This window comes from Synchiropus splendidus, chromosome 8, assembly GCF_027744825.2.
Source record: "Synchiropus splendidus isolate RoL2022-P1 chromosome 8, RoL_Sspl_1.0, whole genome shotgun sequence".
In the NCBI taxonomy this organism is placed as follows: domain Eukaryota; kingdom Metazoa; phylum Chordata; class Actinopteri; order Syngnathiformes; family Callionymidae; genus Synchiropus; species Synchiropus splendidus.
The window spans coordinates 4,197,630-4,222,743 of NC_071341.1; the positions used below are offsets into that span (position 1 = coordinate 4,197,630).

Genomic DNA, 25,114 nt, shown 5'->3' on the forward strand with positions numbered 1-25,114 from the left:
GTTCCTACCTGTTTCTGCCACACACAGGTTGTGACAGAAAAATTGTTGATAGTCCGGCTGTTTGGACAATAACAGGCAGAGTTATCACTGTTATTAGATGAAGTCTCAAGTCTACTGTAAAAACAAACTCGTTCGAAGACAGAAATTTAGTGTGAGTCTCAAATGATTTGTCATGGCTTTTACAGAATATAATCATTCATTTGTCTGCTCTCTGAAGCCACAACATTTATTAAGTTTTGTCAGAGCAGATTCTCCAGCAAAAGGGTTGAGGCAGCCACTTCGGCAGCCTGCAAGAGAGGGAACCATATATACCATATTAAGAGGGCAAATCGATGTCATGTTTTTCCCAAATCATCCAAATCAAAAAGCCTGATTTCAAAAAAATAATTAATGAATAATGCTGCCCTAATTCCTACCAAGTCATAAGTTTTCCCTCCATCACAGTTAATCTCGTTCCATTTGTTTCATTCTGTCTCATGAGACTGCTCATGTCCAGCACATCAGGGCCGCTGTATGGTTATCAGCATGAAAGGCAAGGCAGGCATTCAACCCATTTTGTTTTCAGAAACAAGGAGGACACTAACCTTCTCTAAACTGTTGATAACGGATAGTTGGGCCGGCTTTTTCAGGGCTCGGAATTTAAGGACAGTTTCTAAAAGAGACAGAGACAGGAATCTTCAATTCGAAGTCACAATAGTTGCGTAAAATGTTACACGTCCTGGACAGATGACCTTGAAGCAGCCTCTTTAACTTAGAGCAGTCCACATTGATGTACTGCATCAGTTCGATGTCATGAACATCCACCGTGTCTTCCAAACACACTGTCAATTCCTGCAGTCTGCAAAGACAAATATGTAACACAATGTTCGACAGTTAAGTGCTCAAAATAAGTACCAAGTACCTGGTTGAGATACGACTGAAGACCGCATTGAAGTTGTTGCAGCTTAAAGAGAAGAGGACAGCTGAGGCAGACACACGGAGCTCAGCTGCGTGCTGGTGGCCTTCACGATAGGTATAAATGAAATGGCAGATCTCAGGAAGGAGCTGTTTTACCAGCATGGCCTCATCCAAACGCAGACAGTCCTTGGGTTGCTAAAACAGATTCAGAAATTAAAGAATTGACGAGATGAGACATACGTTACTCAGAACAACAAATCTTCGTTATTTTTACAGTTTTGGTCTTGGGATACTTTCCTCACTGGACAAACACACTTCTGCCTTTTTTAGTATTCCAACTAAGATAATGAGTTGGCAAATATGACGACCCGACCCCCTCTTGTGTCAATATGAACAACTCAGAGAAAGGACAAAAGTATACTACATACATACTGCATACTGATCTGTTCAGTATAGGGGGTGAATATCACGCAAGACACTCAAATCAGTACAGTAGTTGCTCTTTAAGGTTTGAGGTTTTAAAATATTTTGAATTGACTGAGAGCACATGGCTGTTTAACAATAAAAGTAATGTGTATAAATAGAAATGGCCTGATTGTACACATAGTTTCAGGCACCACAATTAATCAAGGGTAGTTTTATTGATTTATTTTTTATTATTAATATTTTTTAATCAATATTTTAAGTTTTTTTTTCACATTTAATGTTGTTAAAACATTTTTACTTCAAATCTTTTTATTAAATGTTTCCAGTGTGACAAATGCTGTCATAATGGCACAATTTTACAATTTTGTAAAATTGTGCCATTATACAATTTTGTGGTCCACATCAGTAAAATGTACAGTATGCAGGTGTTTGAAAGAGAAACCGAAAGAGAAAATTAAATACAACAATCCCAAACAGACAAAAAAAAACCCTCAGCCCTAGTAAATAGTCTGGCACATCACCGGGTCATATTTATGTCTAGGATGTGCTGGAAACGTTCAAAAAGGCACCCACGTTCGAAACTTCCCAGGTGATTGTTGGAGTGAGTAGCTCATTTTCTCTAATTTTAAGGTGGTCATGATCTCCTTCAGCCAGTGATCATGAGTAGGAGGAGGCGCATTGGTCCATTTAAGTAATTGGACATTAAATGTTCTAGATAATGTATAGAAAACGTCCTCCCAATACTTGGATAGTCTTGGACAGGACCAGAACACGTCTATGAGAGAGGCCTCAGCAGCTTTGCACCTCATACAATATGGGCTGGTATTTGAATACATATGAGACAATCTTTCTTTTCTAATATGAGCACTATGTACAACCTTAAACTGACAGTGACGTGCACAGATAGAGGTTGAGTTTATCAAACCAAGAATCCAGGTCCAGGTCTCCTCTGTCAGGGAGATACAGAGGTCTTGCTCCCATGCTGCTTTGAGTTTGTTGGTGTCAGTTTGAGGTCTAACAACTTGCCATACATTACTGAAATAATTTTGTTCTTCAGTGGGTTGAGGGAGATAATTGTGTCAATGGTCTCCGACTCAGCTGGTATTGAAAGTTTGGGGAGATGAGATTGGAGGAAGTGTCTTACTTGGAGATACTTGAAAAACTCACATTGTGGAAGGTTGAGTTTTTGACGAAGTTGCCCAAACGAAGCAAGATTGCTTCTGCCCTTCCTGCACCACTCCTTGAAAACCAAGTCGTGGGATGACTGTTTAAAAAGATGGTTTGAAGTTGTAGCTTGAAAGAGAGAAGCTTTGTAACCCTAAGAGCTTTCGGAATTGAGTCCATGATATTATGTGTGTTTAACTACTGGGTTTTTAATAACTTTAAATGAGATGCAAGGAAGTGAGGAACAAACAAGGGCGAGATGTGAAAAGTTATTGTCTGAATGTAGTTCCATAAAAACCCAGTCAAGGTTGTTTGGTCAGTAGAAAGAGCAAAATGCTAGAGGATGCAGGTGAGCAGCCCAATAATAAAGGCGGAAGTTGGGGAGGCCCAGTCCCCCTGTTGTTTTGGGCCTTTGGAGGTGACTCTTATTTAATTGTGGTCTTTTACTGCGCCATATATACGAGGAAATGACTGCGTCGAGGGTTTGAAGGAACAATCTAGGAATAAATAAAGGTAGAGTCAGACAGGTACAAAAATTGAGGGAGAACTGTCATTTTAATTTAATTGATACGGCCAGCAAGAGACATCTGCATGGGTGACCAGTGTATGAGGGCTTTTTTAGTCTGATTAAGCAGTTTAATATAGTTTTCATGAAAACGATTGTTGGGCTTCCTTGTGACTGAGATGCCCAAATAAGAAAAAGACTTGGTCTCAATTTTAAAAGGTGATTCAGAGAAGTCTAAAAGTTGAGCCTGGTTGTTACTTGGAAATTGAAAAGTTCACTTTTATTAAAATTTAGTTTATATTCAGAAAGTGTGCCATAAAAAATTAAAAAGTGATGTGTGAAAAAGTGAAAAAGTGAAAAGATGTGACTTGGGACAGGACTTTTTTTCCATTTTAATTGGAGGACTTAACCCTTTACATTCCAGCTCCATAAATTATATTATAGATGTAATGTGAGTTGAGGCATTGATCAGACCACTGTGTGAAACGAGATGGCACCATAACTGGCAATGGTACTTCCCCACATCCCACCCAACCACCTGTAAAGACTCCACCCACCCCCCTACAAACAAAACTCACCCCCCAAAAGACAGCTGCTACAAAAATGAACAGCAAGCTCTTAAAATGTAATATTGCACACTTGAGCATCTTCCTTAATTGGCCCAACAGACTGTTGCTCCTTGAACACATACAAAGAATGTTCTGAACCTCTAAGCCTTGCAAAACAATCAGAAACAATTAACAGTAGTTAATGCTGTCGCAAGATCACTGGTCTGTGTCGCTGATCCGGGGAAGGTAAGGCACCCTTCCCAAATACTTCGCAAAGCAGTTGTGAGAAAAACTCTGTGGGGTGTCCACTCTTGACAGATTCAGGTACTCCTACGATGCGAAGGTTCTGTCTTCTACTGCGGCTTTCCAAGTTCACGACCTTAGCTTTGAGTTGAGTGTTGTCATCACGAAGGATTGTGCACACGTTCTCAATGCCCGCCACTCGTTGGTTGAGGTCCTCCGTAGCAAGTTCAAGTGATGAGACTCGTTGGCCATGTTCCTCCACGGCGAGTCGCATCTGGTCAAGTTTAGCCTCAAAGAAAAGTTGTCCTGAATTTGGCAACAAGCGATTCGCGGTGTTGGTCTAACAGCAAAATGACAGCTTCATGGTTACGCTAGTAGCACTAGCATCGTCCTTTCTGCTTGCCTTAGTGCTTTTCGATGCCATTTCTCCAAAGCGTTGCGTCAGACATTTCGGTGTAGTCAAGAAATCAAAAACTGATCAGTTTGGTGTGAGAGTTAGAAGACTTAAATGTCTCAAAGATCAAATGTTGGCTAGAGCCCACGCGCTATACGTCTACTCCATTTCCTTGTCAACCGGAAGTCCCATTCATACATTTTTTAGGGCAAGCAGTAGAAACAAGATGTTTTCCACAGCATCATGAAGCATCATGATTAATAACCCAAAAAATATTGATCTAAATAGTTATGATTATCAGTTTGGCCCAAAATTGTGCATTTGTATAATGCACTCCAGGCCTGTATTAAGCCCTGTAATGCTGAAACAAACAAAAAGGAGCATGCACATAGAAACCTTGTGTGCTTTATTAGCATAGTGCTCCAGAGTAAGGGATGTATGCTTGCACACACAAAGACAAGACACAAAGACTGTGTGGCCAACAGCAATCTTGGTTGGTACCAAGCAAAGACTGTAGAATATAATAAGGAACTTAACATCAAAATATAATTACCAGCTCAATATTTGACAGACTGTCAAACTGATTCATTACACACTGTGTGATCTTACAAGACATTTTTTTAACTTCTGTTTGCAGCCCAAATACAGGTAATTGACACAAGTGAAAAAGATGCCACTGTTACTGGACTTCAGAGCTGCTTCCAGGTGTTACTGCGAAAGTGAAACAGATCCAGGGGAATCATTTTTCACAGGTAAGGTGAAAGTAGTGGATGAAGTGAGTGAGGGAACTGCCAACTAGAGAAATGAATTCTGACAGTAGTGATAGGAAACATGGGTAAAATTAATTATCACAATAAATTTTGCCATTTTGCCAGCAACGATAAAACTCAAGATAAATGTATTTTCATTCTATTACCTCTTCTATTATACTATTCTATTAATCCTGAATGCCTTTCAATTTTAAGATGAATCTCATTACTGGAGTTTGTCTCCAAGATCATCATTTGTTTACGTTTAAATATAATAGTTAAAGTGTGGAGATCTGTTCATAAGAGACAGACCGCTCTGCTAGTTATATTTAGGGGTTAAATTGAGCTGTCTGCTGACCCCAACGTATCTCAGGTCTCTTAACAATTTACTTTAACTGTGGACCTGTCTGGACACATTTCCACACGATGAAGAAATATTAGAAATAATGTCAATACACTATCATTCACTTCCATCATACTATCAAAATTATTATACAAACTGTCAGTCCTTCGTTTAAAAAAAAAAAAGATCACATAATCTCTTTCTCCTAAAAATGGTCACAATTAGATATGTCTATCAATAACCTACCCTAATACCCTAAACTAAATTCGGATGGCGCTCTGCTATCTTGGTCTGATAAAGATTCACAATGGTTCTAATGCTGCTGAAAACTTTGATGGCTCCAAGACAGTTTGGCAACCAGGAAGAAAACAAGGTTTGCAGCCTTGTCAGAAGCTCATTTTATCTTGTTCATCCACAAGAGATGCTACAAAGAAGAGGATCTTTTCCAGTGTCAGTAAAGAGACCAACAGTGCCTTCATGTGATGTCTCATAATACACTCGCTTCGTCCAAGTTCTCATCCACAACCACTTGTCCTGAAACTTTTTCCCCCCATCATTTAATATTTCCCCTGCTCTTTTGCCCCAGCACACAATCACACTTACAGCACAATGCATTACATCACCTGCTATGGAAACCCACATGTCAACAATTGTGCTTTATTTCCAATCAAAATTTGATTTAGATGTTTATATAATCAAAATGAATTGCAAAAACTATGGATTTATTCCATTACGTTTATGAAATAAATTTCTTAATGCCCAGCAGAAACCCTGCATGCTCAATGTACTGCCAGTCACACAGCACAACTTTTTTTCATGAACCGATTTGTGGAACACGTGTGTACCAAACCACAGAGATTGAGTGGTATGGCTCACAGATCAATGTATCCGTAGCACCATTCACGTCAGGCCTAAATATCTCGTCATTTTGGTAGGCAAAAGGAAATGGTGAAAGACACTGTTTTGTGTGGGACCATATTTCTAAAATTTGAAAATAGAAATAAATAAAAATATTTTAGAAACATAAAGGCTGTATTCCTATTCAAAATCAAACTAGTCAGATGGCTCAACAACATTCTTTCACACTTCAATGCACTGTTTCTTAAGGTTACATTACTTGATTTTGTGTCTCCAAATATTAGGGAACATAGAAACAGTAATTTTGTCACGATATATCACGATCCAAATTGCCAAGATTACTTACCCCCGCAAGGCACTTCTCCAGAGTGTCAAGAATGATGAGCTGAGAAAGGTAGAGATTCTTCTCAGAGGTTTCTCCAAATATTCTCTGAAAGCACAGTGAAAAAAAACTTTCATTAATTTATATTTATTGAAATTAGAGATGCAGCAAACATTCAGTGGCCAAATATATTCAACCAAATCGTGCTAAATAAGAAACATCCGACTAGTGGCTTGACACAAACACACACCAAGCAGGGCAGTCTGAATGGCAATATTCGCTTCATTGACAATGCAAAGTAATTATGTGCTTTTTTTAATGTAAAAGATGCTCAGTGCAAGTGAAATGAGCTCTGAGAGTACGCTGATGAAATTCTGGTAACCCACTCCACCATTTGCAGAGTTGCCGCATCTGGCAACATAATCCTCCACTTCACCAATGACAGCACAGATTCTCTGGCTCAATGCCCGGGTGGCTGGCAGGAAATTATCCAGAGCATGTGGCTGGGCAATTAATCGTTCATTAATTATTGTGGAAAATACCTGGTCGATCGAAACTATCAAAGTCACCCAGTTTATCAATTGACACACCCCTCAACGGTTAACAGAAGTCACCATGCTCGTAGTCTGACTGATAAAGGTTAAGACTAATGTGTGCCCCCCCCCACTCATTCTAAGATGAAATCTCACATGATCATCACGTGTTAAAACAAAGCCAAAAAACAACACACACATCATAGAGTTGGAAATGATTATGGTCAGCATGTTTTCTCAGGAAAATCTAGAAAGACAGATCATATTAACTTAATGACTGGTACACGTTGGAACTGAAGTCAGTCACGCATGCCAGACATATGAAGAGACGGACCAGGGGCTCATATATGATTATTTGCATAGACATCATATTGAAACTAGGTGTACAGAAATTAGTGGTCACCTGGTGAGAAACAACATTTCTAGGCATGTAGGTTGGCGAGGGTCGTTCAGACAGGAAATCAGACCATGAAAAGTGACGTCAAACTGGGAAAATTTCAAAGTAAAACACTATCCGTACTCACATTTCAGTGTCAAAGAGCAACCAGTACACTAAAACAGAGTTCCCTACTCATTGGGCCGCAGATAACACATTACAGCAAATTAGAAACATCATGCTGACAAGTTGATCGCAGTTTCCATAAGTCCATATCAGTAACAGCAATGACTTAAACCAGGTTACGGTTTCATGATGTGAGGTGTCATCACTCTGAACAATAAACTCAGTTATGGTTGGTTGAAATAAGCATAAATAATTCCCATGATGCTTTTACAGTCCATCAACCATCACGATTGTTGTTGAGGGTTACGCCACCTCGCATACCAATGTTTGTTACGATATTTAACCGCCGTAACTCTGCCGGCCAATTTCATTACTCAACACAAATGAAAAAATGCAAATGTTCTGGCACATAGACTAGAAAATGTACTATAATATCTACAGATCAGACTAAGGTGGCTGTCTATGACTCTATTGGGTTTGAGACGGAGTAGGTGAGTGAGCTCCAGTAAACTTCTACAGAAAACCAAGTAAAACAACCCCTGCAGATGACAAAAGTATTTTGGCAGGGAACCATTGTTCCCTTCAATTTGCACGAACAATCTCCATTTCTAAAATGAGCTCTGCAGCTGCCAAATCCAAGAAGAGCAATGCTAGTGTGACCATGCCATCACAAAAATGCAGAATGTCCTGGCACATAGACTAGAAAATGTACTATAATATCTACAGATCAGACTGGATTTATTTTTTTTTATCTGTTTTTTTTTTATTTTATTTATTTTTTTATTTATTCAGCATTTCATACACCACACCAGGATCAGGCCCTGAGTGTGTCATCTCTTTACACGCTGAAAAGGCCTTTGACCGCGTGGAGTGGGGCTATGTATTTGCAGCTCTAAATAGATTTGGTTTTTGACATAACTTTATCTCATTGATTAGAGTCTAATCATTAGACTATTACATCTGCAACCAACAGCCTGCATTCACATTAACTCGCAACAGTCCACACAGTTTGCGCCTGGTAGAGGAACCCATTAGGGTCGCCCTCTGAGTGCTATGGTCTTTGACATTGCTATAGAATCTCTGGCTACAGCCTTTCGCAGTTGTGGTGAAGTCTCAGGGACCTGGAGAGGACACCTTGCGCACTAAGTGTTACTATGTGCTGACAATCTTCTATTATACATTTCTGACCCAATCACTTCCCTTCCTCTCGCTTTGTCTTTATTAAGTACAGCTGGCAAACATTCTAGCTATAAATTCAATGTACAAAAAAGTGTTTTCTTTTTAATGACACTGACATTGAATTATGTAATATGCCCTTTAAGATAGAAAAAAACAAAATCTCATATCCAGACGTCACAGTAACAAGAAAACAGACTTATTTAAGGGAAACTTTTCCTTTTCTAAAAGAAACCAAACAGATGTTGACCAGGTGGTCCCCACTCTCCCTGACACTTATTAATGACTGTTTTTCCTAAATTCCTTTACTTTTTTCCACAATCTTCCAGTGTTTTTGCCCGCTTCATATTTTAATCAGTTACACTCAATACTCTGTTCTTTTATATTGAATGGCAAACACGCACTCCTTAATAAGACCCATCAAAAAACCAAGACAAACTGCATTGTCTGATCTTCTGCTCGTATTACCACAATGAGCCTGCCAGGCCGGCTTGGGTCTTAAACACTGGAATTAAACACTGTCAACAAAATATCACATAAATGTATGTTCAACCCCATCGTTATGCATTCTCTTAGAATCTGGTATACTTACAAGCCAGACATTATGTCTTGTCCCATTTGTCAGTCCAAACAGTGAAAGAAAGACAAAACATCTTGTGCTCACCACAGTCTTATGTAGTTCAAAGTTGTACATAGGGCTCACATGTCCAAAGTAAAACTTTCATTCATATATCCTGAAATCAGTCCTCTATCCGACAAGGTCATACGAATCTCCTCAGGTCACACGTTCTGGATGTGTCCAAGCTTGAATATATTCTGTACAGAAATTCCCAAATCCTTCTCAAAAACTGCGATGGTGTATTCGGCTTCACTTGGGAGATTAAAAGTGTATTGTCCAATAATCAGCGTCAACTCTCATTTAGTTTTTTCTTGGCCCGTAGAGCCATCCTGCTCAGGCAGAAAAATGCTGCCCCACCTACTCACACACAGTGGCTTCTAGATGTCATGTCTCGTCTCAAAAACAATTTGAGACCAGGATTGATAATGTGGCACTGACACTGTGACACTACATCTTTTTTTGTTATTATCAATTTTATTCACGTTGCTTAAAAACTGTCTGACTTGTCTATTACTTACTTTACATATATTTTGTTTCATCTCAGCGTTTACCATTAATTAATACATTTTTGATTGAATATATTTGTTTTTGTTTTATTAAAAAATCTTACCGTTTTTTGTATGATTCTTGTGCAAATTGTGCCTTATTTCACGTGTCTTGTATTTTGCACTGCCTGACACAAGAATATTTTGAATTAAAAAAGACTTCCAGTAATGACGGATAACGTAATAACGCTTATTTGAATGATAATCTAAAACGATGTGTTCAGTGTAGCTCCCAAGTTGAGTTCTGGTTATTATTAGGAGGAGAAGAGAGACCGAGGACACTTCACTACATCACTGTAAAAAAAAAAAAAAAGACTAGTTGTGCAGATGTTTCGTGTGTGACATCATTAAAAACAAATCAATTTCCTCTTACAAGTTAGCTCGGTGCTAACCGACATGCTAGCTGTTAGCTTGGTTTGCTCATCCTTGAGACGCATTATCTTCGCAAACAAAACAAAGCCACACTTTTGAACACTACGACCCGTCGCCGCTCGAACTCCTCCGTGACTGAGGTGGTCAGTCAGAGGTGGTGACGCAGAGCTTGGGGCGTGTAGCGACGGCAGCCGGTTGGAGTCGGACCTCAGTCAGGAACCAATTAAAGGAACAGAAATTAACATAACTTAATGATCCCAGAGAATGCAATGTTTTTCTCAGTGCCTCTGAATAACAACCAGTTCTCGAAGCACATCCAGCGGCCCATGTGCGTTTACACCAACAGAAACACGGTCCAAGCATGACATTCGGAACGCAAAGCTAATTGCCCAAGAAAAAAATTATTCATTTCACCGACTTAGATGAGCAGCCTTTCTCAGGTGTATTTTATGCAGAGACGGAAACGACTGGATCCGTCGCCATTTTGGAGTCAGGTGCAGTGTTTGTCAGACACCTGAATCTGAAACGTTCATAAATGCAGCGCTCCCTGTCTCGTAGTCCTGCTACAAGCGGCCATTATGTAAATATTTCAATGACATAGCAACATTATGTTTGACTCATTTTATTGTTATATTATAGTATAAAACTATTATAAAAATATTGTTGAAAAAATTATTACTCGTATCATTACTCTGAATCGGGAAATCCATAATTTTGTTCTTCACACTGCAAATGGACTGCGACTTGTCCATGTGATGTCTGTCAATGCCCAAACTGCTAGAAAATAATAGGGTTAGGGTTGTTGCCAGACCTCAAGACAGAAAAAGGAGCATACCCCACAACACCAACAGCTAATCTCTTCAACCCCTTGTCATTGTATAACACAGAAGCTTTATGATTTGCATAACCAAAAGTAAAATTCATATAAACACCAATATGTTTTTTCCCCTGTAAAACTTACCATGTTGTTGACATTTCGAAGGATGTTGGTGAGGCCACTGATGACAAGGGAGAATTTGTACTTGGAGATGTTGATCAAACATTCTTTGTTGTGCTCTGTGCTGATTTTGGTGTGAGTATTCTGGTGCCCCACTTTGATCGGAAGCTGGAGGAAACACATGACAAAAAGCTTTTGAGTACATACATCATCCAAACAGAAAAATAAAGTCCACCATGCAGGCTCGCACTTAAAGAGTCCTAGCCAACATCAGAGAGTTTGTTACTATACCAACTTGGTCAATTCATCAATTTTTTTTTATCACAATTACGATTATTGCTTCCTACCAGTGATGTGCAGTGAGGTTTATGGCGGGTTACGGGTTATGTTAAAAATCCCATATCAGCTTTATGACAAAGAAACGTATACAAAAAAGCACAAAAAAAACAACGACAAGAAAAAACGCGATTATGGTCTTAACCTTTATGCTGTTTGGCGAGCAGGTGGTGAGCTTCTCGCCTTAGGCGACTCCAGACAAAAATGATAAATGCCGGGCAGTCAAGGGTCTGGTTGCTGTCCGAGCGCACAACATTGTTCAAAAACAACTTCTCAAACTCCCAGAACACTGAGGCGTGCAGCTGGGAGCTGCAGGAAAATTGCGCTCCGGAGCGCAGTGCAGGGCAGCGGTCCAGGACTGGCGATGTGTGCAGGTGTTTGATAACGCACGTGTTTTCGCCTTTATTAGGCTGATAAACATCAGATTTTATTGACAGAGAGATTTGCTTAAATGAATAATGCAGCGCTTTACAGTAGCTATTTTCACTGATGTGGTCTCGCCACAGCGCAGGTGCATGAGGACAGCGAAGAGGAAAGACGCTTTTTTCAGTTACTGAAGATCACCGAACTATTCACTGATAATTTCTGACATCTGGATCTGAACTTTACTGACGATCAAGAAGGTTTTAATCAGTGATCTCTCTCACTGTGTTGAACGCGTTGTGAGACCAATCAAGGCGGTCGTTTTGTTTTTCTGTTGTCGCAAGAATTCCTGGGATCACAACTGCCCCCTACCATGAGGCAGGAGAACTGCATGCCTCACTTTGTGGCTTTTATGTTTAATGATTTGAATAAAAACCTAAAACTGGTGAAATAAAAAAAGCATTCATACTGTAAATCACTGGATAATTATAACCATTTAATATATTTTTTCATTTTACATTTTTTTTCTTTCCAAGATTGACAGGTGAGGCACCCCCTGACTGCACGTCACTGCTTCCTACGATTTTGGAAATATGATAATTGTCGTGAAACAATTATTTAGCCGAATGACAGTCAACCCTGCAGCTCTCATTCTGACCTGAGGCACCGCAAACGCCGCAATGCTCACCGCCGCGCCCCTTGCTGAGACGTAATGCACCTAGCAAATTGCACTCCCAAAAAGGATGGTGGAGGCAAGGCAGGCCTTAGTGCCGAAGAAAGGGAGAGTGTCGTCGGTTATCTGGTCACACTTTGGATTCCTAGAATCAGGCACGGAACAAACTCAATGCCGGTGTTACGTTTGTGATGCCGTTGTGTCCGCTCCAACGAGCAACACGACCAATTTGTTTAATCACCTGAAGGCGAATCACAAAGTTATATATGACCAAGTAATGAAGGAGCAGAAAAAGCGAGGGAAATAAAGCTTTGTAGTCTTCTGCCTCTTGCAATCAGACACTCTTGACAATTCAACAGCCTATCAGTCCAACTCTCTGAGACATCAAGAAATTACCGACGCCATCATGTTCATGCTAGCTAGCTATCATGCTAGATATGAGTCAAATTAACACCGTTAGCAAGCCAGGATTCCAAAAACTGGTGACTACTTTGGACGAGCACGCTACCGTCACATCATCACTTCAGCAGAGTTGCGCTGTCTTCACTATTGGAGGGATGTCGAAAAAGAATTGCAGTCAATGTTGGTAACTACAATGGACCTGTGGTCAAGCTGCACCATGGACCCATACTTTTACGCTGCACTACATTGACACTGACTTCACCCTGAAGACGAGGTGCCTCGAGACTTCTTTTTTTTTCCAAACGACCACAGGACAAAACATTGAGGCAAATGATGGCTGCGTGGGATTTAAAGGAGGAGGACCATGTCTGTATTAGCACAGATAATGCCACAAATATAAAAAACAAGCTGGCAGCTGAAATCAATGGCTGGATACGGTTGCAGTGCTTCGGTCACAGGCTACACCTGGCCATAGGTAAGGTGTTTCCCATCTCATTGACTGTACTTGAGTTAAGGGCAAAATTAATAAAATTGTGTGGTAGCAATTATTAGTACTACAAACAGCGTGATGAAGATGATGAAGTTGCTTTGTTTAAAGCCCTTTTTTAGTGTATTTTTTTTTTTCAGAGAATGCTATAAAGGATCCCAGGATGACCCATGCAATGGGCCTGTGCAAAAAAAATTGTCAGCACCTTCTCCTACAGCTGGAGAAAAAAGAGGGAGCTTACAGAGGCGCAAAAGAAGCTGAACCTCCCTGAACACTCTCTCAAGACCGAATGCCCAACCAGGTGGGGGTCTCGGCACGCCATGGTTGCCAGGATCCTTTAGCAGCAGAAGGCCATTGCTCAAATACTCTGAAATGACAGAAAAACAAAGCACCTTGTCCCCTCCTGGCAGGACGTTGCGGTGGAGGCAGTTCATAAGTCACTCGGCCCACTGGTTGAATTTACAGATGCACTGTCTGCTGAAAAGAGTGTGTGTCTTTTGTCAAGCCCACTCTCCACCTCCTCAATAACTCCATATTGGCAGTCAAAGAAGATGAGACAGAGCTCACCAGAAGCATTAACATTAAAATAAGAGACTACCACGATGAAAAATATGCTGATGCCCCAACACAAGAGCTGCTTGACATGGTCAGCGTCCTGGACCCAAGGTTGCTGTTCAAAGCAAAGTTCAAATATGTGAGGGAAGACAACCAATTGAGGCCAGGTTGACAGACAAGATGACGACTACAATGGTAATTATAATCATTGTTATCGCACATTTTTTAGACTGTAAGGTTTCAAAATTTAATCTGTGTAAAATCTATGGTGTGTATCTAATAAGCAATTCCGTTCACGTTTCTTGTCCAAGGAGAAAGCCCCTATGAAAACAGCAGTGATACATGGTGTGGAGGTTGATGCTGATGCGAAGAAGAGGAGGAAAAGCCTGGGAAGCTTCTTCAAAATCAACGAAGCCACTACCTCCAGAACCTCTTTGCAACGTGAGCTACAATCCTACCTCCATCCACTAGAGTGGTGGAAAGCATATCAGAAGCATTACCCACGGCTCTCTAAACTGGCAAAGAAATATCTTTGCATCCCAGCCACAAGTGCCAGCTCAGAGAGGGTTTTCAGGACAGGTGGAAATATTGTCACCTGTCCCCGCTCCTCTCTGAAGCCAGACCACATTAACAGGCTGGTGTTTCTAGCTAAAAACCTGTAGTTAATGATTGTTGAATATAACTTTTAAATTATTGTTTTCAGATTGCGTTTGCATATTTGTGGTTAAAGATTCAATTGCATGATGCATGTTTAAGAACATCGGCAAGTTCGTTTTAATCATCAGTCGCGATGCTAGAGCCCATTTGTCACATATCCTCACCCACTTTTCAGCCAGTATACAGAACACACCGTTGACAGCACTGCTGCACCTATGGCTTATAAACCACTGGAAAAACAAACAGATTTGCATTGTGTAATATGGATTCAAGCATTCAAGCAACTGCAACCGTGCAACCTTTAAGTCAAGAAATGTAAAGTCATATTCATAGTCATATCTTATGTTTTACTATTCAACAACAATATCTTATCAGATATTTTCTGCCAGTGTGAAGATGATTTCGGTACTGCGCCTCGGAATTCTTCTTCTTCTTCTTTTCCTTTCGGCTTCTCCCTTCAGGGGTCGCCACAGCGGATCATCCTCCTGCATCTCACCCTGTCCTCTGCTTCCTCTTCTCTCAAACCTACAAACCTCATGTCTTCCTTCATCACGTCCATAAATCTCCTCTTTGGCCTTCCTCTCCACCTTCTGCCTGGCAGTTCCAACCTCAACATCTTCCTACCCATGTACTCGCTATCTCTCCTCTGTACATGTCCAAACCATCTCAATCTAGCTGTCTGACTTTGTTTCCTAAGCACCTGACATGTGCTGTCCCTCTGATATACTGGTTCCTGATCCTATCCATCCTGCTCACTCCCAGAGAGAACAACTCAGCATCTTCATCTCTGCTACCTCCAGCTCGGCCTCCTATCTTTTCCTCAGTGCCACTGTTTCCAAACCATACAACATTGCTGGCCTGACCACCTTTTGGTACACCTTTCCTTTCATCCTTGCCGACCTTTTGTCACACATCACACCTGACACTTTTCTCCAATTATTCCATCCTGTCTGCACCCACTTCTTCACATCTTTGTCACACCCTCCATTGCCATGGACAGTTGAGCCTAAGTACTTCTTTATCTCTGCATCCTGTAACTGTGCACCTGTGCACTTGGGTCCCTCTCATTCACACACATGTATTCCATCTTACTGCGGCTAACCTCCATGCCTCTCCTTTCTAAGGCATACCGCCACCTCTCTAGCTTATCTTCCACTTGCTCCCTGCTCTCACCACAGCCTCTGACTCGGAATTATAGAATCTTTTTCTGAATATAAATATCATCATGTTTAAAAATAATAATAATAATGGCTATATATTTGTCATTTGATCAGCTGATCATGATGCCCATATTGGCGCTGATGCGATCTAGCCCTATTTCTAATGTTTTAAACTTGTATCTATAATGTGATGAAAACTGTTTTAGCAATTGTTGCAACTGTTGAAAAATAAATTTTAAAAATGCTATTTTTTTCAGCACGAACAACAGCACGAGCGGCTCCATCACAGCATAGAACAGCTAACTGCAATTAGCATCATGTACATGGGTCCTTGTAAGAGTTTGTGGTATACATTGCCTTACTGCTTGATTTGGGTCTGAAAATAATTCAAGAGAGCATGACATCCGTTGTTACAGACACTCTGTGATGATTGTTTTTAAAGATCCACGGATATCAGTGGGATAGCGCATGTGATCCAAGTTTGTTAGTTCAGCGTTTCACATGATCATATTCTTTACTAGACCTGTATTGTGTATTTTTTATTTTTCATCATCGATCGCTCAATGGAGCACTTCCCTCAACACACAGACACGCAGCTGCTGCGGACATCCATTCATTCATCCAAGCCCACAACAACCAGTGAACCATGACTGTATTGTGAGCCAAATTATGAGGCTTAACTGATCTATGATTTACTGAGAAATCTCATCTTTGTCTCTTTAAATGCATTAAGTATCATGCGATCCAGCCACCATTGGGTGACTGAGTGGAGAACTGCTGTTCCACTCAACTTCAGGTGGAAATTGAAAACAACTGCAGTAATGCTGCAACTGCTGTTAGCTGCTGCCGTGTTTTTTGACGGCGTTAACGTGAGCACTAAACATTATGAAGCCAGTATTGGCTCCCGCATCTGCAATTTTTCCCGATCCCACTTCAAGAAGCTGGATTGGGTCAATACCCAAAGCTGCAGTTTTGTGTGTACAGTTTTGTTCATCTTCTTTTACATGTTTAACCCATCAATCACAGCGCACTTCATGCCGCGAGTGAAGTGACTTGCGAGATGTGGATAAGCGCAAGATCACACCAGTAAATAAACATAGCGTCTGCCGTTTGTCATATTGCACTAAGTGTACAGTGAGCTGACCAAACCGATTAGCCATGAAGCTAAAAATCGCGCTCGTCATGTTACCCTTACTCTGCCAAAAATTTGTTTGACAGTGAGTATCTTGTTGGAAAAATGGCAAGTACATCTAGTGACACAATTATCAATCTGCCGTTTGTCGTAACGCACTGTCGAAGAGTAGTGTGAACATACTACAGGCGATACTGATCAGCCGTGATGCTAACAATTGCGCGCGTCATGTTTTGTTTTCTCTGCCAAAAATTATTTTGACAGAAAAAATACAGTATTGTAGCGAAACACAGTGTTTGTATGAAACTTGCACGTCAGTCATTTAATTTTTCCTCAGCCAGTGGCGCTCTGCGCAAAATAGCTGGTTTGTGACCCACGATGAAGCGCGTCTCAAGGAAGTTGTCATCAGCCGCGCGACAACCTATTTACCACCACCGTGGTCCTTACCTCCGAACTGAACTGATGATGGATCTCCGCCACGGCTGTAACAGAATGTGCCGTTTCACAGCCAAAACTAAACATGAAAGAGTGTTGTCATGGTTATTTTTACAAGGAAATAGGGGAAACAAGCTGTGTAACACGAAGCGTCGTGATTGATCCACGCTGCGCGTTGAACGCAGTGAGAGAGATTACTGACGATCGAGACGGTTTTAATCTGTGACGTTCAGAGCCCAACATCAGAAATGATCAATGAATAATCTGGTGATCTTCAGTAACTTTGGGGAAAATCAGCATCTTTCCTCTTCGCTGTCCTCATGCAGAGAGCACAGCAGTGAGAATAGTTACTGTAGAGCCCGGCATTATTCATTTAAGCAAATCTCTGTCAATAAAATCAGATGTTTATCAGCCTAATGAACTTGTGAGTTATCAAACATCTGCACACATCGCGAGTCCAAGACCGCTGCCCTGTGCTGCGTTCCCAAGCGCAATTTTCTTGCAGCTCCCGGCTGCACACCTCAGTGTTCTGGGAGTTTGAGAAATTGATTTTGAACAATGTCGTGCGCCCAGACAGCGATCAGACCCTTTACTGCCCAGCAATTATCAGATTTGTGTGGAGTCGCACCGTAAACGTAGTTTCCGGTGTTTAGCGCCAAGTCGCCTGAGAGTTTCCCAAGATCTCAGCTCTCCAGCCGGGATCAAGTCCGCTGCCAAAACCCGACCCGCTTGCGTTCACATCTCGGACTTCTGATCCGAATGAGCTTTGTCTCGAGACAGAACCTGTAGCGTCCACCCAACTAACTATTTTCACCACAGAGTTTCGCTGAGGCACCAGCGCCGCAGGAGACCTACATGTGTTAATGTGAATCAAGGCAGAAACCTATTTGTACCACTCCATCTAACAAAATAAACACGGATCCAGAGACTCAGAGTTGACCTATGTTGACCTATTGAGTTAGTTTCAACGATCTTTGTAGAAGATCTGGTAGGAGTCCATTTCTGGCTCTAAACATGACCAGCAGTGTTTGTCTCACGACTGGATCAGGTCACTTCAAAGGTTCGCTGTATTAAAAATAGATTTAAAACTTTTTGTCAACAAAATCCACCGTACTCGCCACAACTGTCACACGCTGGTGTCGGCTGTCAAACGTTGCAGAGATGGAGAGCACGCCACGCCGTCACAGTCTAATGTTCATGAATGCAAGTCCAATGCAGCGAGTGAGCCGCGTGTTTATTGAATTGTCAGAATTGTCATCATGGATATTGTGTTTGGAGGTAAATCGTGTACGATAAGTTATCGCCCATCCCTACTGCGCACAAAAAATATATCCTGAATTGAATATAAAATAACGTCATTTCTACAGGGCTACGGGACCTCTTGCGATCAAGACATGAAGCCTCTTCACATTAGAACAATAAAATTAAGCGTTCACTGCACTATTCGATCGTATTCCTGGCATGCATTTTCCACCACTTCTCCATTGCAGCGGTGACAAGACTGGTTGTGGAACCGAATCACAGTTGGTTGCACACTGCATCACTCTAAACGTTTATAAACTATTACAGCAATTGACCGCTCAGAGAGTTTGTGTGTTTGCTCAGACATATGACGATTAGAGGAAACACTGAATGTGACAACAAGCCCTGGTCTCCATAACAAGTGTCTCCACAGAATGTATGTTTGCTACATCTGGTGACATTGTAACTTATATCACGCATGTCATTTTTGACCCCTGAATTGGAACACAGTGTAGTAATATAAAATGTGTTTTGTTTACCAAGTCTGAAAGTAAAAACAGGAATTACCTGCTACAATCAAACAATTTAAGTTTCGTATTCCTATGGTGGGCAGCCTATCTTATGGAGGAGAGAAATAAATGGGTATCAATGAAAACATCCCTTTCTTTTGGTGGTAGTCACGCAATTTGATCCATTTCACATAACTTCAATCCGATATCAGATGGGTTTTAAAGCAAGTTGACATTGACAACCAAGAGAGTTTTCGAAACAAGACGGTGCCCCACGAAACCGTCACTTTTGAGGATAATAGAGTATGTGTAAATTAATTTAAACAGGCTTGCAAACAAAAAAATTCTCATGAACTATTCCCAATACAACGTGACAGCAATCACACGCATAGAATATATTGGGAGTGATTAAAACGTACTTGAGGTGATGTGGGGGATGACCAACATAAACTTTATAAAAGTTGAACAGCTTTCATCAAATAACATCAGAGACAATGGATCCACTGCTTATTTGTTTACATTACCGATCAAGGCCTGCTAATGATAGCTAATAAAGCTAACGGGCGAAACCAGATGAAGCAGAAGCGCAAAATGTGCTTAGGAGTTTCTGAAAGGCATTTGTGGTGTCCACAAAGCCAACCTGGAAATGACACGGACCGAAATAAGTTAAAACAAAGGGGTGGTGGCGGGGAGTAGATGAGATTTGGCGTTGGGCAGATTCCTTTCACCTGATCCGTTTCTGCTTCACGTCACCTCGATTAGTTTGGCGTCCACAGATGACCAACAAACCAACGCGCTTCATACAACAGAATCGTGTTAGCTCATCTTACCTGCTCATCAAATCTAGTAATCACGGCCTGGACCCATTCCACTGGTTTATGAGCCGCCATGGCGAGGCGATGAGACAAGGCACAGCGTAGCCGCTATTTCCAAGCAGAAAGAGCGCTGCTCTCCAACCTGGAAACACAGGCGATGTGCTCTGGGTCTATGGGGAAGGATACGAGGAACACAAAATTTCCCTTTCTATTAGATTCACCATGCCATTGCCATGAAACAACACCGGAAGTGTTTTTCAGCTATATAGATGGGAGGTGTTGGCGGATACAGAGATCAAGTTAGAGTTTGTGAAATAGTTCACTTCCGATTACTAATTTCATCCTCAGCACACAAAATACGGCGAAAATAAGCGACGGAACGACCCACCGACATTTCAGTACATACACACATAATGTTCTATTTTGATCTCAATACGAATTAGCAAAAATATAATTCAAAACGTCCTTTCAAATAAATTGTAACTGTAGTCATTTTCGTCTGAAGGGAACGGTGAACACAACTTCCGCTATATCGCCGTTCCATCAACTCGCACGGCGCACGCGTGAATCCTGCTGGTCACGGGAAGTTGTGGTTGTCCATCTTGTCTATTCCCCTTTAATTTAATGTTGGGTTTCTGAGTTAACACAGTGTAAGTGAAGTGAAAAGAGAAATTATGAAATTGTGAAACTGAATGTTCTTAACAGGAGGAATCAACTAAACAAATCAACCTGTGTAATTTCTTGAAACCCCTTGCATGTTTTTCTTTTATTTATTTATTTCCTTTGTCAGTGAGTTCCACATCTTCATTCCCACTTCTTCTCTGCTCCTCCTCATCAGGAGTTAGTTTCAACAGTCTTTGTAGAAGGTCTTGTAGGAGTCCATTTCTGGCTCTAAACATGACCAGCAATGTTTTTCTCACGATTGGATCAGGTCACTTCAGTACTCTTGCTTTTGCAAACAGTTCATTAATCATGTATTCTGTAAACTGCCTTATATATTATTTTAACGGCGGTTTCACACAGTGCACTCTGTCTCAAGACAAAGTGCGTTTGGCTCAAAAGTACGAGATGTGAACACAAGCCAGTCGGGTTTTGGCCGCAGACTTGATCCTGGCTGGAGAGCTGCACCTTGTCTCGGAAAACTCTCCACAGGGGGGTGAACTTCGACTCTGTGCTCGATGCCGGAAACTAGGTGTACAGCGCAACTTCACACAAACATGATAAATGGGGTCTCATTGCTGTCTGGGCGGACAACATTGTTCAAAACAACTTCACAAACTACCAGAACACCGAGGTGAGCTGCCGGGAGCTGGGACACTGGTGCTGGGGAGGAGTGTTGCGGTCCATTTTATTGACAGACAGATTTGCTTAAATGAATAATGCTGCAAAGCAGCAGAGCTGTCTGCATGAGGAGAACGACGAGGAGGACTGACACTGATTTTTGAAATTACTGAAGATCACCAGACTATTCATTGATCATTTCTGACGTCTTTCTTCACTGACTAAAATCTTCTCACTCGTCAAATAATCTCTCTTACTTTGTTCAATTATTATTAATTATTAACAATTATTATTTCCATTTCTGCATTCTGGTTTTGTGTTTTTAGATCCTTTCCACTGTTGATAAAGTTTCTGTCATCAGCAAACTGCACATGGTTCATTTTTCTGACACCTCACATATATCATTGAGTATAAACAAACTAGGGTCCCAGAAGTGAGCCTTAAGGCACTCCACATTCTATCGCTCTCTTTCCTAATTTAACACTATCTACCTCCGCATACTATTACCTCCTGCTCAGGTAGGTTTTTATCCTTGGCTGGGCCTCTGAACCAATATCCTTCCAGTTTTGAGACCAGTATATCATGGTCAATGTTGTCAACTTCTTTTTATCAAATCTAGAAATATTGCTATTCTTTTTTTGGCCAATTGATGCTGCTGCATCAATGACATGGTGGTTGATCTCCAGCTCATGAACCCAAAGTGTTGATCATTCAGTAGATTTTTTTTTCTAAGAATGTATCGAACCAACACAACACAAACACAAAGTTTTTTTCAGTACTGGTGGCACTAGTGCCAGTTGTATCTTATCTTTAGTATCATCCAGGTCTCCATGATCTATCATAGTTGTAAAAATGTTATTAGTGTTGCATTGGTTGGGGTGTCGTCCTGTGCTATACAGTGTATCCATGACGTTGGCTGTCATATGGCGAGTTGACACGTGCAGCAGGTCTATATTAAAGTATATATTTTAATGTCCTTTAGGTGGTTCATAATGTCTTAGATTTATTTTGTTAAAACTTGTATATCTGACCCCAGAGGTGTGTACACAGTACTTACTATAACTTTGATATTTGAACTCCAAGTCATCTATAGTCATGTTGTCTAAGGGTGCTTTCACACTAGGGGTTCTGTCTCCAGACAAAGCTCTTTCGTCTCAGAAGTCCAAGATATGAACACAAGTGAGTCGGGTTTTGATCCTCGCTGGAGACCCGCACTTTGTCTCGTGAAACTCTCAGTGGGTGGTGAGGTTGACACCTCTGGCAACTCAGCGCTAGATGCCGGAAACTATGTGTCCAGCGCGACTCCACACAAACCTGATAAATAACAGGCAGTAAAGGGTCTGATCGCTGTCTGGATGGACAACATTGTCCAAAAACAACTTCTCAAACTCTGCTGCAGGAAAATTGCACTCCGCAGCGCAGCAGTCCGGGACTCGCGATGTATACAGATGTTTGATAACTACATGTTTTCACCTTTATTTGTCTGATAAAGATATAAATAAATAAAAGTTCATATTTTAGTTACATACAGTATGCAACATTTTTTAAAATCCAAATTTAATGCATATAAAACAAGTCCACTAGTTTTTTGTTTTTTTATTTCTCATGACATTTAGCTTATTTTTTTGTGAGAGGGGGCAGGGAAGGGCTCTTTGGACCCCACAATCACAGTATCACATCCTATATTCAATATAAACGTGTGTCTGCTGGCACTGTTTTACCCTTAATTGTAGTCTGTGTTCACAGGATGAGGCATATGCTGTATCAGTGCCTGTGTCGTGCTAAACGTAATCTTCAGTCACTGGAAAAAAAAAAAGTCTTTATTGAGCTGAAATAACTCAGTTACAGTAATTTTAAGGCACAGGCAACAGAGAATTCTGCTTGTTCTGTATGGAGTGACAGAAATAAGATTTTGCACATAAATTGCTATGGATCTGCACAATCCAAGATACACACATTAAAATGCGTATGTGATAGTTGTTCTCTCTGACCCATGAATCTGGCTTTGGTATAAAGGGCTACATACAGCTTTAAAAATACAATTGTATGACCAAACGTTGAAGCTCCTTGAGTCAATTTCATTTTTTTGCGCCACAGTTAAGCACAGCCATCGCACAGAAGTCAAGCTCACACTACTCCAAGTCTCCTGGTCTGGTGGCCACATAGACAAAGAGCACAATTAAGAAAACCACGACAGCCACAGTGGGCAAGACTACTGTGGCAACCTGCTGGCGGGCCTCCTGCATTGCCTGTTTCCGTTCCTTCTTGTCTTTGGACGTCTCTTTCTTGGGTTTGCCTTTCAACTGTCTCATGATGACTGTCTGTCCACAGTGGCAGATCCACGGATCTCAAACAGCAACAAATGCTATGAAGAAAGGACAAATATTGAAAAAGGTCATTAGATTACATGCCTTTGAATCAGAAAACAAAAGTCAACTGGGTTGCAACCAACCTTGACGCAAAACAAATTAATTTAGCTGATTAAAAAAACAACTTTATTTATAAAGAGATCATTTAAAACAAAAACACATAAAAATTGCTGACCAACAGGTATTTTGATTAATAAGGCCAACATCAATGTATTACAACACATAACACTGAGAACACAACAATATATTGAAAGGAAAAGAAAATATGATCTGTAAATACAGAAACGAAACAACCATTTCACATGGGGCTAGGACATACTTCTTATGGCAATTTACGACCGCTGTGAAACTGAAAACTGAGTAAGTAATTCGCTACGAAAAAACTCCACCATAAACAAGTGCCGACATGGACGTAGTATGCGTTGTAGGGCTAAAGTTTGGACAGCTAAGCTAACTTCTGAACGTGGTGGCTAACACATTCGGCTACTGTAGAAAACAATGTCTTACATGTGATGTCACGGACGTCACTTGGTTTACTCTGTTGGACTTTGTTCTTTCTTCTTCCGAAGTTTATTTCTCATTTGTATAGGTACCTGGATGAAGAGAAAACAAATGTAGTTATTTCTGGCGTATCCTGACGAGGCGAAAACCTCCAGTTGCAGCACAGCGATTTTGGAAAGTAACTCACAACACCCACCATTTCTTCAACAGTACCCGATTGGCTCGGCCGGTCCGATCGACTCGAGGCGATCGCTGACGATGACGTCAAACAACGACGCGTTTATGTATTTCAATTACTCTAAAAGAGCAGAAATACACGTCTCCAAAGTAACATCGGCGTCTGCACTGCGTGCACGCAAAAAAATTAACCCATTGAAGTTTGTACTCAACCGTTTGGCTTCCGGTGACGTCAGTCACATTGGGCGGAGTAAAAAAAAACATTTAGTAAAATGATCAACTTTCTGACTCAAGAATGGAATATTTAATGACATTATAATTCCATAAGAGTCAAGCAAAATGTGTGTCTGAAGCCGGAGGATGTAAATTATAATTTGAGGCGAATTGAGGCGGGGCTATCCATTGATATGTCCGCTGTATTCCATTTGGAGCGGCATGCCTAAAGCAACGCCATCTTGGTCCGGACCAAGCACCGACTGGAATGCCATGAAGTCGATGGAGGAAAGGGAGACATAGACACGTCAAAAAATAATTATGCGGTCATTATTCGACTTTGCAGTGTTTGCTGGGTTTTTGGAGCTTCACGGCTAAGAGCTGCCACGCCATCAGAAAAAGATCTCTTTTTAAATCTCACGTGGTGAATTGTATTGAAATGAAATCAGGGTTACTCAATGTAACGTCAGTTCTATGAATATGTGCGTGGCCCTCTAGCCTTCGCTTTTGGTTAATCCACACCGAGACAATGGCCTCGGCCTGAGACTATGGGCGTATTCTGTCACAGGTGGCTTCAATTCGATTTGCCCCCTACTGCAAAGCCTCGCACCTCTGTGTCTCAGGCGATGTCCTTTTTTTCTCCTTAGCTGGCGGCACTCTGCACATAATAGCTG

At 41.1% G+C, this 25,114-nt stretch overlaps 1 protein-coding gene and 1 long non-coding RNA gene across 4 annotated transcripts in view; both read right to left on the bottom strand.

Moving 5' to 3' along the window:
• Positions 1-20,206, bottom strand: part of nf1a (neurofibromin 1a) — a 98,113-nt gene extending 77,907 nt beyond the window's left edge. For 2 of the 3 annotated variants that reach the window (XM_053873075.1, XM_053873073.1), the window contains exons 1-6: positions 19,915-20,205; positions 11,158-11,301; positions 6,474-6,557; positions 902-1,092; positions 732-838; positions 585-652 (exon numbers count right to left, since the gene is read on the bottom strand). In XM_053873075.1, the coding sequence (XP_053729050.1) occupies positions 585-652; positions 732-838; positions 902-1,092; positions 6,474-6,557; positions 11,158-11,301; positions 19,915-19,974 (654 nt within the window). In that variant the 5' untranslated portion in view covers positions 19,975-20,205. Of the gene's footprint in view, positions 1-584; positions 653-731; positions 839-901; positions 1,093-6,473; positions 6,558-11,157; positions 11,302-19,914 lie in introns of all 3 variants that reach the window. The other variant, XM_053873074.1, reaches the window with a different exon arrangement.
• A 3,277-nt stretch (positions 20,207-23,483) lies between these two features.
• LOC128764001 (uncharacterized) lies at positions 23,484-24,435 on the bottom strand. Its single transcript, XR_008415706.1, has 3 exons — positions 24,247-24,435; positions 24,057-24,142; positions 23,484-23,545 (listed from the first exon to the last, which is right to left on the bottom strand). It is a non-coding gene; the product is annotated as an uncharacterized LOC128764001 (long non-coding RNA).
• Between the last annotated feature and the right edge of the window lie 679 nt (positions 24,436-25,114).